Source organism: Ascochyta rabiei, chromosome 13 (genome assembly GCF_004011695.2).
Source record: "Ascochyta rabiei chromosome 13, complete sequence".
NCBI lineage: Eukaryota > Fungi > Ascomycota > Dothideomycetes > Pleosporales > Didymellaceae > Ascochyta > Ascochyta rabiei.
In genome coordinates this window covers 697,283-711,601 of record NC_082417.1, presented here as the reverse complement: position 1 = coordinate 711,601, position 14,319 = coordinate 697,283, and the positions used below count along the sequence as shown (strand labels likewise).

Sequence of the window (14,319 nt, the reverse complement as noted above, 5' to 3'; positions counted from 1 at the left end):
GCATGGCCCTTGGTTGGCGTTTCGAGATTGCTTGCTTCGGTCGTTTTGTGCTGGTAGAGGTTGATGGAAAGGTGAAAGGCTGTGAGCAAACGGTGACTTGGGTGAGGAAGCGTGGTTCCCGAGCGCGAGCTCGTCATGGGAGGACAAGTGAGTGAAAGCAGTGAGAGAAGGCTCCCTCGCTGATTTCTCAATTTCCCCTATTTTGTTCCACTGTCTCGTGTGCTAAATATGCCTATGGCCAGCCTTGACCAAAGCTTGTGAAGGTCTTTGAGAACGAACTCAAAGGTCTAGCTAGATCATGAAAGCATTCAAGAACTCCCCTCCACCGTCTCGCTCTAGAAAATGCATCTCCTCTCGTCATCCCCAGCCGTCAACTGTGATCATAGGCGGCCATGCACTCTCGCAATTGTATCCGCACTGCTCGCGACAGAACGAAACACACCTGGGGACTCGGCATTTACATGCAATCAAGCAAAGAACAGATTAATAAGCGTACTTTGAGTCTGTGCAGGTCTATCTCACGCATTAGTCTTACTTGGGTGACAGTAGGCTTTGAAGTCTGTGAGAAATTGAGCAAATCGAAGGGGGCGCCATACCGGTGTGCAATCGCGGACTTTGTGACACAAATGTTCTCTCTAACAGGGTAGCCCCCATCGGCGACATGTTTTCGCGTAGCTAGTGCATCTGATAGATCGGTTGGAGATCTTATCTGGCTTTGCTTCTCGTATATGCATGTTCAATAGCCAGATGGCCGGCGCACGCCCCTCGAACCCGGCGATCGAGCAAGGGACACACGCAATGAGTCGATCGAGGATCCACGTCTTGGAGATCGCAGCAGCGTCGTGTCCCGCAGAAAGAAGCCTACCCAACTGCATAGCATCGCCTGAATTGCCGCATTGGGCCAGGCATGGCATTTTCCTTTCGGCAGATGCCGGTGCGCTGCGTGCCGCATTGAACTCTGCTCAGCTCCAGGAGTCCAGGCTTAACAAAAGGTCTTGAGATTGTCGGATGTTGCAGTGAGACCCTCGATGCAAACAAGCAACATGTCGGAGTGTGGATCAAATGATGTTGATATACAGCCAAAGAGGAGACTCGCGTTCGCATTCGGCTGCCGTACCACTCTTCCTGTGCACCAGAATTTGACTCCCGAAAGGATGCACGATCTCTGTGCCTGGAGGATTGTAGGATTTTAGGCAAACCAAGGGAATCTCGCGACGTCGATCAACCTTGTGGCGGGCTGATGTGCGCCAACGCATTGGAGACGTCGGATTCGCGTTCGTGTTGCCGTTTTCTGCGGGAGCTAGCGTTCTCACAGAAAAGGCGACGACGTCCCAAAAGAGATGGACCACGACAACCACATCTTACAGAACCCAGATGCCGGAACGGCGCCATCCGTTGGCCAGGATCTCGTTGCTCAGAAAAAAACAAAAACAAAAGCGCCATTGGTCGTGCGGCGAAGTCTTTTCGGCAGCGGAAGGGGTGTGCTTGTGCTGATCTTCGCGGGAGCGTACGCCCGCTGTTATCCGTGCCTCCACCACATCCATCCCTTGCATATGGCCTAGGTCTTGATCTGCAGGCTCCTAGAAAAAGCAGAATGAGCTTCGGGTGGTGGCATAGCGCAGGACGTTCTGTTGTGGCAGTTGTGGCGGCGGGAGGGCGTATCAAAAAGCAATACTCGCAGCGCACAGAGCTTTCTTTGGACGATTCGTCTCGAAAACAAAGGAAGTGGGAAGACACGTCGACTTTGTACTGCGGTTTCATATCGGGTCCCTGCGAGTGAAGTGTACGGTGGAAACGACCTTGAAGGGTGAGTGCGCATCGCAGGGATGAGTGGATCATGTTGCCTACTGCAGCATGCAACCACTGTCGTGGGTTGGTAACAGCAGAAGCAACATGTTTCTGGGGTCGAAAAGAAGCCTCAATGCACTTTAGAATCCGTCTTGGTGAAGGTCAACAATGCTGGGTTTGTTGATACGCAAAGTGAAGAAGGACAAAGAGATGGAGGATGTGTTTGGCCAGAAACAGGTACATTCGATCGACTGGTCTCTCAGCATCTAAGGGTTTCCTGCTTGTCCGCAGACTTGGAAGCAGATATTTCCGTGCCGCAAATCGGATCAATGGATCCGCAGCTGTTGCTAACGACAGAACAACAATTTTAGGAGCAAGGTTCAGAGTGGACTGGTTCGCTTCAGATCGACGCTGTTGATGGCACGCACAATCTGGGAGGTGCTCCGGAGTCATTCAGATTCTCGCTGGCGTCGAGAGTCAGTACAGCTAATAGATTATGCACGCAATTACCGCCATGAGAAGAGCGCACACGACGTGCCATCTTGCCGATCAGCGATCCCCAAAGTGAGGCCGCCTTGCCGCAGCGGCCGCCGTAGCACGATTTTGTAGGCATCTCAAGCAAATACCGACATGCTTAGCCCGCCACCCAGGCACATAAGCATGCGCTCCACTGTCACAATATTCAAGGCGGCTGGAAAAGAAAAACAATCTGATTGTCACTGTCGTGCTTCGCTCCTACGTGGATGCTCCACAGTGCTCGCTAAAGCCCTTTGTAGGCGACTAGAGCAGAAAAAGGGGGTTGCAGATAAGGATCACCAAGCTCTGGTGCCTAAAAGGATTTTGACTATGCGCGTCCTGTCAGTTGCTGTCTGGACCCTGGAAGCCGGTAAAATGGATCACACTTCAAGAATACTAGTATACAGCATTCACATTATAACGGTTGCCGATATGACGATCTTTGCTGAAAGGAGCTTGACGGCTGGTTGAGGCACCGTCATCTCTGCCACTTATGAAACATTTTCCTGTGGCCGAACGGCTCGCTCAAGCAGGGTGGTACGACGTATACATGGATTGTGGGCTAGGGTGCTAAGCGCACGGGATTACACCTGTTTGGGTCGATGTCCGTATTCCGTTACCTAGGAACGGGGACCATGCAGGAGGTACAGTAGAGGTAGCAGCAGGATCTGTTGTGGGTGGGGATGGCAGCCGGCAATTCACGTCAGCCTGACTTGGTTTCAGCAGCGACAAGCCATCGGCGTACTTGAAGTATGTATGCGGCGGACTCGAAATCCTTGACTGGGCCCCGCTTTGATTCGTCTTGTATTTGCGCCTGCGTGTCAAATGGTAGGGTGGCAGGCTTTGCACCTCAACCATAAGGAGACCTGTTTATATTGCTCAGACCACCTTTATTCGTCGTACGCACACATGTGAATATCCTGCTCAATCAGTCAGCCAGCGGGTTGATTCTCATGACGAGATGATGAATGCCGCGGAGGAGCGCTGTATGCTTCCTTTCGATCAAGTTGTTCTCCGACATGCATGTTACTGTGGGCCACTTTTGCACAGTAGCTTGCGATGCTCGGAGGTACTGTGATAGGAAGCAGATGTTGGCGACTGACTACGTGAACGGTTCAAAAGGTTGGTGTGGTTTGCAGTGCGCCAGCGAGCGTACTGTGCCGATGATTGACGCTGCCCTGATTTCCAGCTACATCTTGACAAAGCTGCCTGTTCATCTGCTGTTGCACTTGCGTATCTGGCCTGAAGCAAGACGCGGGAGCGAATACGTTGCAGGGGCCGAGTTCTGAAACGTTTGACGTTGAGACACTCGTAAATAGGTAGCAGCTCGCTCCACTTGCTGAGGTGGAGCACTGCATACTATCCGGGCAGTAGACTTGATCTGGTGCGAAGCCGTCCAAAGTGGCCATTCTATGGAGGTGAGTTGTCATATAGGTCGCGTCGATGCATCCGAAGCTCTTTTGGTGTTCGCTTAGAAGCAGGGTTTTATTACGACATGACGCTATGTCGCATGCACGCGTAGCGAGAGGTGCGTGACCAAGGAGGTGCGGTGTTGGATTTGGCAGCCAGTGACTGCACGCGTACTAGATGGTAGGCACAGAGAAAGGACTACCGTAGAGAAATGAACAGGGCGGACGACTGTGTGGACGGAAACTGATTGCGCCACAGAAGGTTCCATGCAGGTTCCACGTTGTAAGCCACCGATCTAGCGCCAGTACTTCTGACATGTTCTGGACATGAACAGCTGCCAGTTTGGTGGTACCTCGGGTGAAGCACTCATGAGGTCAGCTCAGACGAGATGGATGTGACAGCGAGTCCGCAAGCAGTCGTTCGTGTTGCTCTCTGTGGGGTGTACGAGAGGGCATTGCTGAAGCAGCGTCTGCCCGTGCAACACGATCATCCGAGCCGACATGGACAGTCGTCATTGGCGTTGAACATGGGGAAGTGCTGCGCGCGGCCAACGAATGTATGATTCGTCGAGGCTACCGTACTGCTTACTCACACAGCAAGGTCGCAAGCTTGGTTGACGGGGCGCAGGGTAGGAAGGAAGCACGATGTCCACAGTATGTACACAGTACATGTCAAGGCAGGTGCAACCAGCTTGGACAGCGCGCCAGGACCCGCCCTGATGCTCCAGGGCCCACCCGTTGTGCACAAGGGCGCAGACATGGGCCAGAGCAGGATTCATGCCTGGACTGAAGCGCGCAAGCCACATGTGATGGAGTCTGGACTGACGTAACCGAGTCGTTCGGCAGGACAGTGATGCACAACGGGCCCCTGGTGAGTGTGGCCTGACATGCTCGCTTAGCCGACGATAGCGGAGCAGCCGCCACGACTCAGCCGCCACGACTCAGCGAGCGGCGAGCGACGAGCAGACTTCCAACTTCTTCGCCATGGTACGCAACGATGAATGGCCGGGGCTGCCTTCCGCCGCCCCCGCTAACGTCCATCCTGATCGTGCCGTGCCCGATTCAGATCGAGGAGCACGCGGCACTGTGCACATGGAGATTCCCGTTGGCGCCGCGCCGACTGGAGCGTTCGCCCATGGAGCTAGACGAGGCACCCCATCCGTGGTTGATGCCCAACGTGCTGTCTGTTCATTGTCGAGCGCAGCTGTGGTGCTGGTGCCCGGCTCGCACAAAGCATGTCTACATTGGCTCTGCGCTGGGGGCGCTGGGGGCGCTGGGGGCGCGGGGGGGCGCTGGCAGCCTTCTTCTGCGTGACATGCCTGTTCGCTGTGCCACCAAGCGGCGGGCAGACGAACGTGGGTGCAAACCCCCCGTAATGCACAGGTGGGCCCTCGGCTGCCATCTCGATCGCACCCATCGTTGATTCGTCCCACCCTCGGGCTGTTCCTGTTGGGGCATGGATGAATCTGACCTCGTGTCCGCGGCGGCGCTATCTGCGCGCATGGAGCCAACGATGCCAACCCCCTACCGCAACCGCAGCGAATCGAGAGAAGAGAGAAAGAAAAAAAAGGTGAAGAAGCGCCCCGGACGCGCCTCTGAGTGCAGACGGAGCCCGTTCCGTAGCGCCGGTGTCTGTCATGGCTGTGCACGAGGGGCGCGCTTCTCGCAGCTCTCGCAGCTCGCACAGCTCGCCCCTGCAAAGCCGCTGATCCCACGCCAAAGAAAGCGTGCTGTGCTGCTTCGAGGCGCGAATGTGACCGATGCAGCTAGCCATGGCAAGGCCTGATTCGCGTGCCGCATATCCTTGCCCTCTCACTCGACGCTTTGGGGACGCTGCTGGAGCCGTGGAGAATCAAGGCCCAGTAGGCAGCGCTGCCCGCATGTCGTGCCGGGGGCAAACATGAGATGTGCTGCTGCTGGACATCCTTGCCATCCTTGCCTGCTCACTGCAGAAGGCTCGTCACACTTGGCCATGGCTCGCTGTCGGCACGGTTCATCTCCGATTGCATCTGCTTGACCCGTCAGTGCCCCATCCTCATTCGTTTTCCTTTCACGCCACCCTTGCACGCGAGAGAAGGCGCTGAGATCCGAATCGACAAATCCACCCAACTGTCAGACCAGATCACGAGACTAGCTGCTGCTGTCGCCGCCTTTGCCTAACCTGTCGAACCCTCCTTCACACCACCCGGGAATACTGCCTCCCCCCCCAGGAAGCCACAAGCAAAAACCAAGAACCGAGTACCCAGACCCAAAAGCTGCGCGTTGTAAGAGAAGGACACGAAAAGTGCAAACGTTGTGTGTGTCTCGCCTCCATCGACCCCTCCAACGCCATTGTGCCTGCGCCTGCGACACTACGTCAGCCACCGATATCCACGCCCACAAGCATAAACAGCAACCAACACCATCGCCCTGCCTGCCCATTGACCCGCAGAACCCCATTGACGCTCAATCCTCTCGAATGCTTGTTGGAGAAGGAAGACGCAGAACCAGAGCCCTCGGTAGCATCGGTGATTCGCAGTGCTTGGCTGGACTGCCTGGACTGCCTGGACTGGGCATCGCAACAGTGAAATTTCTAGGCGGAGTGGGAGGAAGTGGCTTGCTTGTGTTTGCTGAAGAAGGCACCGTCGACCGCTCGTTGTCCAAAACGACACGGCAACCCACCAGACCCACCATCTCCGGTTACCAGCGTCGCTGCAGCGCTTCGCCCTGGCCGTTCGAGGCTGCAACCACTCCAACGTGAGCCGTCGCTCGTCGTACTACTGCATCCACCATGGAGGCACCGGACACTGTCAGGCAAAGGTAGGCTTGCTGTTCTGGTTCCTGTTCCTGTTCCTGTTGCTGTTCCTGTTGCTGTTCCTGTTGCTGTTCCTGCTCCTGTTCCTGCTCCTGCTCCTGCTCCTGCTCCTGCTCCTGCTCCTGCTCCTGCTCCTGCTCCTGCTCCTGCTCCTGCTCCTGCTCCTGCTCCTGCTCCTGCTCCTGCTCCTGCTCCTGCTCCTGCTCCTGCTCCTGCTCCTGCTCCTGCTCCTGCTCCTGCTCCTGCTCCTGCTCCTGTTCCTGCTCCTGCTCCTGTTCCTGTTCATATGGCTGTGGCTTCTTTCATCATCACTTGCTAATACACTCATCACAGTGCGGGCCTGCCCTCGATAAACCACATGGACTCCAACAGGTTCAAGCAAGAAGAGCACGACTACCAGCGAAAACTCTCGAATCCCACCATGGCTAACCCGTTGCATCCTTATCCGGGGCCGTCGCATTCGCACACCCAACACCAATCGCCGCCTGCCAACGCACTACCCGGTTCGCTTGCTGGTCTTTTATCGCCGCCGGATTCACGCAGGACATCTGGCGACGACAAAGATGTCCACAGGCCGGCACCACGACAGTCGCTGCCGTCGATATCGGAAGCGCTGGGAGCAGAACAGTCGCTGCCATACCCCGGGCCTGTCCCACCTCCACCCTCTGTTGCGGCATCAACCCCTCAGCATTACCTACCGGCCTCCACAAACCCATCGCCCTCGGATCCACGCAAGCGGCCATTCGAGCCTGATTCTTATAATGCTCAAGGACCGGTCAATCCCTTCTTGCACCCTCGCAGTCCTTTCATCAGCACATCTACTTCCCAGGTGCCAGCTCCACCACCACCACCACCCCAGGGTCAACCGGACTCGATGTCTCGACCGTCATTTGATCCACGCCAACCACACTTGGCGCCGCAACACAACTCGAGACTACCGTCACTACATCCTATCAAGACCGCGCAATCACCTCCACCATCTGCTGTGCGACCAAACCCACCGTACTCCTCGTACCCTCCAGCACCGTCCTCGGCTTACGAACCTCCTGCCGCCCAGCTCGCTGAACCTATGAACCACCAGTATGGCTACCCACCTTATGCATCCTATCCCTTGTCGGCATCTGCACCTACGGCATACCCTCCTCCGGCATCAACCTACTCTGCACCATCTCGCTACTACCCCACGTCGCTGCGCGACAATACCGAGGCACGCATGGAAGAGAAGAAGCTCAACCGTGCTAGTCTGGCACCCTACGGCGAGTCCGTCAAACGTCATCTAGACAGTTTCGACCTGGAAGCTTCTTTGAACGAGGTGCGTGAATCATACCCTCTTCTCAACTTGACTGACCATTTCAGATGGCTGATGGATGTGGACGCATCTCCGAGTTCTCCAAGGTCTACCGCCAAAGGGCACATGAGGACCAGCGTATTGGCATGACACCACAATCGATACCAAGATTGGAAGACATTGAGGACATGATCAAACAAGGCGAAAGAGTTCAGATGTCGCTCCAACGCATGAGAGATGTTGTCTTCAACCACCACCAAGCCACTATTGCCGAACCACCTCGAGAAGCTCACTACCGACGTGCCAATGGTTACGAACATGACACGTCGAGCAGTTATGGCGACGACATGAAGAGCGGCGGCGGATTTGCTGGAGCGGATAACAAGACACGAAAGCGAGGCGTGAGTCTGCCCGAAACAATCATGCAATCATTGTACTATACTGACCTCGGTACAGCGAGCTGCTCCTCCCGGACGATGCCATAGCTGCAACCGTGCTGAGACACCGGAGTGGCGGAGAGGCCCCGATGGCGCTCGAACCCTGTGCAATGCCTGCGGTCTTCGTAAGTTGCTCTTTGCTGCACCTCTTGTCAGTTGTCAACTAACATGCCCTAGATTACGCGAAATTGACCAGGAAAATTGGCAAAGATGCCATGACTAGCTCTAACCTCCGACCGAAATCGATCGATCATGGTTCTCCTGCAATCTGAGCAACGGATGCCCTACAAATCACGGTCGGCCAGACTCAAGTCCACTGCGTACTCTACAAGATTCGCTACTTCCTCTTCCGATCCAGTGGCTACCTCGACCGATCTCTGTTTATTCTCGTAACCCCTCGAACCGGCACGAACCCTTACTCACCATTTCCTTGCATCTCTCGACAGCATTTCAAGCATCGTTTGCTTTATTACTGGAGCGTTGGCGTACGGTTCTACATCATGCCATTATAGGACGTCTTATTAGAGACGAGTCCCTCACACATTACGTTGGATCTGGAAGCATCTTTGTTCGATATCTTCGCCAGTGACCAAGTTCAACGATGCACAGAAGCGGATGGTGAGTTTGAGTGGTAGTCTCAGGTCACGTGCGAGGACGTGAGGCTGCTTTGAACACATCCCAGACTATTCGCACACTCATGGGTTTTCTTAGACATCAAGCCTTCCTATTACGGCACGTGATCGTTTTGGAAGACTCTTGCTAGATTTTTACTGTTATATACCAGCGTCAGTTGCATTTTGGCATACGCGCAGGGCTACTAGGCCCAACCACTGGTTCATGGCGTTCTTCATACTTGATCCTAGATTAGGGTGGATTCATCGCAGGCTGGCGTTGGCATCAGAAACTCGCCAGTGAGCGAGAGGTTGTTTTTCCATGGCACCTTTGTATGACTCGCACTTTGTCAGATGTGCATAAGCGTCAGGTGTTTTGTCATTTTCAAGAGATACCATGCGGCTTTTAGGCCTAGCTACGTAAATGCTATACCTATCGAGATCTAGATCTCCACTACACCTCTTTTGCACGATGCTCAGGATCGTCGGCTTGTGGACCAGTCAGTAGTGGACTGAGTCAAGTCGATACAACCCTATCTCTTCGCCAAACACCTGTACGTAGGGCCAGACCAAAGGAGCCGTTTTTGCGGAAGGGGAACCTGTCAGGCCACTTTTGGTTTGCCATGGTGCCACCAAGTGAGATCTGATGAAAGAATCTCGCACAACGTAGCCTCCCATCCCAGTAAGACAGCCATGCACGCCGCCGAGAGGGGCGAGCACACGGTGGCCTTTTCGTTTGCGTAGCGAATGCACGACAGCCTCGATGCACCTACGGAATCCCCGCACAGGCGGCGCGAACGAGAAGCGGTCTATTGAGACAGTGAGATGGTGGAGAGTGGGGGGGTGACACAAGACTGCCGCATCCAACCAAAGACTCTCGAAGAAACCGGCCGTGTGGAGACGGATTATTGCCGTAACCACGCAAGAGAGTCGATCTCAGATCGACGGTTCGTCGTGCCCACGGGCGCTGCCCGACTTCCAAGCTTGCTGGACCCTCCTTTGTCCGCTTTGGGTGGTGTGGGACGAGCGCGTTCCCGCTGGCTTGCCAACGACACATTGTCATCCCGATTGTTGGGCGAAAAAGCGGTCATGTGGAAGTCGACTTGTTTCGGAGCGGGTGCTGGCTTGCTGCACGGCGGCAGGGTGGGTTGTCGAGCTGGGGGGTTGGCGCACTGTGGATGGGGTTGGGTGGGCGTTGTGGGCCGCTGGCAACGGTTGCGCATGGATGGAGAGGCGCGAAGCCTGAGATACTGTTGAGGGCTTGTGTGGTGCAGCCAGCGCAGCGCAGCGTTGAGAAGCGTTGTTTGGGGTTCCAAGGGTCCTTTGGCATGGCTTGAAGCTGGGCTTGGATGCTCGACGGATCCCCTCTGACGTCTGTGTGCAGTTACATCTCTGGTGCCATGCGCACGTGTGCACGCTGGAGAGTGGATGTGAGGTTTCTTTACTAGAGGCATGGGCTTGCAGGTTTGCAGTCGTGGACTCCTTGCTTCTCCACGAGCCGTAACCAAAATCTAGTCAAGAGCCTGTCCGGCGGCAGTCTAGTAGATGCAAATTCTGCTCGTGCAGATCGTGCTTGTGCTCCTGGAGGTGAGAGTGCACCTGTAAAGCCTATTTTCGGAAAGTTCAAGCGCTTCCTACTTCTCAACGCTTTCTTCTCTACAGCTGCGCACACAGCCGTTCGGATTCTTGCTGACAGCGCGGCTGTATCGAACGACGAACATGGGTTGACTCTTTTTGGAAGTCATTGTGCTCACTCGGAAATAGGCAGCCTTGATGCGGCACAAGGTGCCCGGGCTTCACTGGCATCAACATGCGCTGACGAGATGATGTTGTAGTGAAGCCGTCTAGACCCACAAACGATCGGAACATCGCTCCACCCTTCGGAATGCCGGAAAACCTCAGTCCCCTCACATTTGTCAGCCAAATCGTTAGGTCCAGCCAGCCTGGTTCCTGACGTTGGACATTGGCGTCTCGAGTCACCGTCGTCACATCTCCTGCTTGCTTGTCACGACCCTGCGCGCATCGCGGACGCAGCGTTGCCCTCGTGAGATCCCACCTGTTTCGACCGAAGTCTGCCCCACTACGCTTAGATCTGTCGTGCTTTCGGAACGACCAAACCCCGCCACCGTGCAAAACTACCTATTGCTGTCGTTCAATCACACACCTTCGGACCGCCCGTTTCCCCGGAAAGAGATTGAGCCCTTGGAGATCGTGACGGAATGGGTCTACTGTGAGACATGCGTTGTCAGCTTTCATTGCAGATGTTAATGCCGGAGAAGTGCTATTGGAACACCGCTCGAGTGGCCTGAGGCTAAGAAGGTCGCCAGTCATGTCAGATCTTGGGGTATTGAAGTATGCTCGAACCGGCGTATCATGAGATGTCGAATTTGACATGTGTGGCAGCAACTCCTGGCCATCTGGCGCGACTACAAAGGCAAAGAAAGAGATGCACTGCTATGGGGAGACGAGGTAGAACAGCTGTTGAAAAGAGCAAAGAGCTTTCGCTGACCAGGGTGAAGATCGAGTACTTGGTGGTCTGCTATGATCAAAACAACCGCAAGGTTCGGTTGTCTCTTCGCCAGGCAGACATCCTTGCAGCGCTAGCTACGGATGAAAAGCTGCTTGCCGAAGGTGGTGGTGTTCCTGATGTACAGACAGGCGACACAAAGTGAGTCTACAGCGACGGATGCCGAGAAGTCGTGTTGACCATAGCAGAGGGATAGCCAACCCTGCACCCGTCTTTCATCCCGAGTTCGGGCGCTTCATGCTTGAAGCGACTCCCGGGAAACCGTGGGGTATTGGCTTCAAGGACCTCTTGGATGTCGAGCCGAACATGAGGTGGAGGTACGTGTCTGAGCCTGACTGTCATTGTATGCATGCTCATAACATTTGCGCAGACGCAAAATCGCAAAGGAGCATATGGAGGCGACGGAGTTCCCCATCACACTGACGACGTTTCCCCGACTTGGTAACAAGGACTCTCTGATCCCTGACTATCCGCCATCAGGACCAAAACTACGATCTCAGTTCGTGCCGGACGAGATTGCAAACCCACACATCCGCTTTCCCACCTTGGCCGCTAACATTCGCTGGCGGAGAGGCAGGAAAGTGCAGGTCAACGTGCCGGTGTTCAGGGATGAGAACACACCATGGCCTTGGAAGGATCCGACTGTCAACTACGACTTGCACAATTGGCCCGAGGATGACGATGTCCGTAATGGTGCTGCTCCAGACAACTACATCCATATGGATGCCATGGCTTTCGGTATGGGCAGCTGCTGCCTGCAGATTACGTTCCAAGCCAAGAACATTGAGGAAGGGCGGACGATGTACGATCAGCTCAGCCCACTGGGACCTATTCTGCTTGCACTCACTGCAGCTACACCCGTTTACAAGGGCTTCTTGGCCGACACCGATGTGCGCTGGAACCAGATTAGTCGAGCGGTTGATGATCGTACGCCAGAGGAGCTGGGAGAGAAGGTAAGTAGACGACGACGTGTCCTGGGCGACATTGCTGACGTTGGTAGCCTCTCAAGAATGATCGCTGGCGGTTGCCCAAGTCTCGGTACGCATCCAACTCCACCTACATCTCTCAAGACCCGCGGTTACGGCGCGAGTACCTGGACCCTGACCTCATCATCGACGGCGACATCAAGAAACGTCTCGTCGAGGGCGGTATGGACGAGGTTCTGGCAACCCACTTTGCCCACTTATTCATCCGTGATCCCATTGTGGTCTTCAACGAAGACCTCAAGGAACTGGACCTTGACAAGGCCGACCACTTCGAGAACCTGCAATCCACCAACTGGCAACATATGCGCTTCAAGCCACCGCCAGTGGGCTCCGAGATTGGCTGGCGTGTTGAGTTCCGGCCGATGGAGATACAAATCACCGACTTTGAGAACGCGGCCTTTTCCATTTTCATCGTCTTGATTACGCGCGCGATCCTGTCCTTCCACCTGAACCTGTACATACCCATCACGCGCGTATCCGAGAACATGGAGACGGCACACGTTCGCGACGCCGTCTCGACGCAGAAGTTCTGGTTCAGAAAAAAGCCCTTCTCGTCGCATCCATCGAGCCGGATGCATGGAACTGGCACAAGCACACCAGCCGACGTGCCCAGCCGCCCAGCATCCCCTGGCCCTGTTGAGGAGGAGTACGAGCAGATGAGCGTCAACGAGATCATCAACGGGCAGCACACGGATGGCGGGTTCCCCGGACTCATCCCGCTCGTCGAGTCGTACCTCAACAGCATGAACGTTGATGTGGAGACGCGGTGCGAGCTGGCACGGTACCTGGACTTGATCAGGAAGCGGGCGGACGGAAGGCACTGGACGGCTGCGAAGTGGATCAGGCATTTTGTGCAGACGCACGCAGACTACAAGAAGGACAGTGTTGTCAGCGACGAGATTACGTACGACCTTGTCAAGGCGGCCGAGCAGATCACGAAGGAGGAGGGAAGGGACGGCCTCGGGAAGGAGATGTTGGGCTCACGACGGTAGACGGCAGGCTCAGGGCGTGAGGTGCATTGGACAAAGCCATGGCTAGGGCGGACCACGGAGGATACAAGCAGGATCAGCGTTGCACGGCACCTCCCATCGCTCTCATCACGTGGGTTGCGCTGGATGTCGGCGACGGTGGTGGACAGTCACGTGATTAGAAATTCAGCTCTACAGAGGACGGTAGAACTTAGAAGGACGGTAGACCATGGGAAGTTTTCGAGGAGTGACGTGAGGCTACCAGCGTTCAGCGACCGTCCGCGTCAGGCTACGGGGCTACGGGCTGGACGGTAGCGGCGGCCAATGCAGGTCCCACGCGTGCAGATCTCCCGCCAGATTGACATGTGCCATGTGCCGTGTGCCAAGTGCCATGTGTCATGCGCGGAGCTGTCAGCCCGGAACCGCGAGCAGACACGAAGCGCGCATGGGTAGGTATCGACAGGCTGCATTGGCAAATGCAAATGCAAATGAAATGTCCATGGGGCTGATGGGTGCGTGTCTGCGGGGCACCGTGGAGGAGCAGGGCCATGTACGGGGAGCAGGCCTGCAGGGCCTCGGCGTGTTCCGGGCCAGACAGAGGCGGGTGCCAGGCAGCGCGGTGAACGGGCGTGTCTAGGCCAAGGCAGGCGCAAAGACACCGACTGTCGACTGACTTGTCCGACCTTGTCGCCGACTGCATCTGCGTTTCTCCCCCGACTGAGCACAGAAGCCCGCGTGTCTCAAGCCGGTGGCACCTCCAGCCGCTCGCATCCAGATTTCAGACACTCGCATCCAGACACTCGCATCCTGCACCGTCCGTCTCTGCTCCTGCCGGCGCCCTCGCCTGGACACGCCGTTGCCCCCTCCCCTGTCCCTTGAGCCATCGTACGACATATCGGCTCACAATACCCACCGCGCGCTGCACCTCTGCCCTCCACACGCGCAAACTCGTCCAGCCACAGCAGCACCCCCCCCGGGCAGTTAGCTGATGCGTG

The 14,319-nt window shown here is 55.8% G+C and overlaps 2 protein-coding genes across 3 annotated transcripts, besides 7 other annotated features; both read left to right on the top strand.

Annotated features, from left to right (window-relative positions):
- Positions 1–4,965: 4,965 nt before the first annotated feature.
- Positions 4,966–5,009: a tandem repeat.
- A 910-nt stretch (positions 5,010–5,919) lies between these two features.
- Positions 5,920–5,965: a tandem repeat.
- A 518-nt stretch (positions 5,966–6,483) lies between these two features.
- EKO05_0007816 (uncharacterized protein) lies at positions 6,484–8,504 on the top strand (the record flags this gene model as incomplete). Its single annotated transcript, XM_038941113.2, has 5 exons — positions 6,484–6,512; positions 6,841–7,819; positions 7,864–8,196; positions 8,252–8,357; positions 8,410–8,504. The coding sequence occupies 5 exons, from the start codon at positions 6,484–6,486 to the stop codon at positions 8,502–8,504; spliced, it is 1,542 nt and encodes a 513-aa protein (XP_038797047.2).
- Positions 6,519–6,579: a tandem repeat.
- Positions 6,580–6,788: a tandem repeat.
- Positions 6,789–6,805: a tandem repeat.
- Positions 7,340–7,365: a tandem repeat.
- A 2,558-nt stretch (positions 8,505–11,062) lies between the features above and the next one.
- On the top strand, positions 11,063–13,348 carry EKO05_0007815 (Glutamate--cysteine ligase; the record flags this gene model as incomplete). 2 transcript variants are annotated; one of them, XM_038941109.1, is made up of 7 exons in its annotated part: positions 11,063–11,073; positions 11,123–11,195; positions 11,247–11,312; positions 11,363–11,511; positions 11,559–11,687; positions 11,741–12,323; positions 12,371–13,348. In XM_038941109.1, the coding sequence occupies 7 exons, from the start codon at positions 11,063–11,065 to the stop codon at positions 13,346–13,348; spliced, it is 1,989 nt and encodes a 662-aa protein (XP_038797048.1). The 2 variants fall into 2 exon arrangements, with proteins under 2 accessions (XP_038797048.1, XP_059493117.1); XM_059637134.1 differs by having other exon boundaries at positions 11,063–11,511.
- Positions 13,349–13,686: 338 nt separating this feature from the next.
- Positions 13,687–13,725: a tandem repeat.
- Between the last annotated feature and the right edge of the window lie 594 nt (positions 13,726–14,319).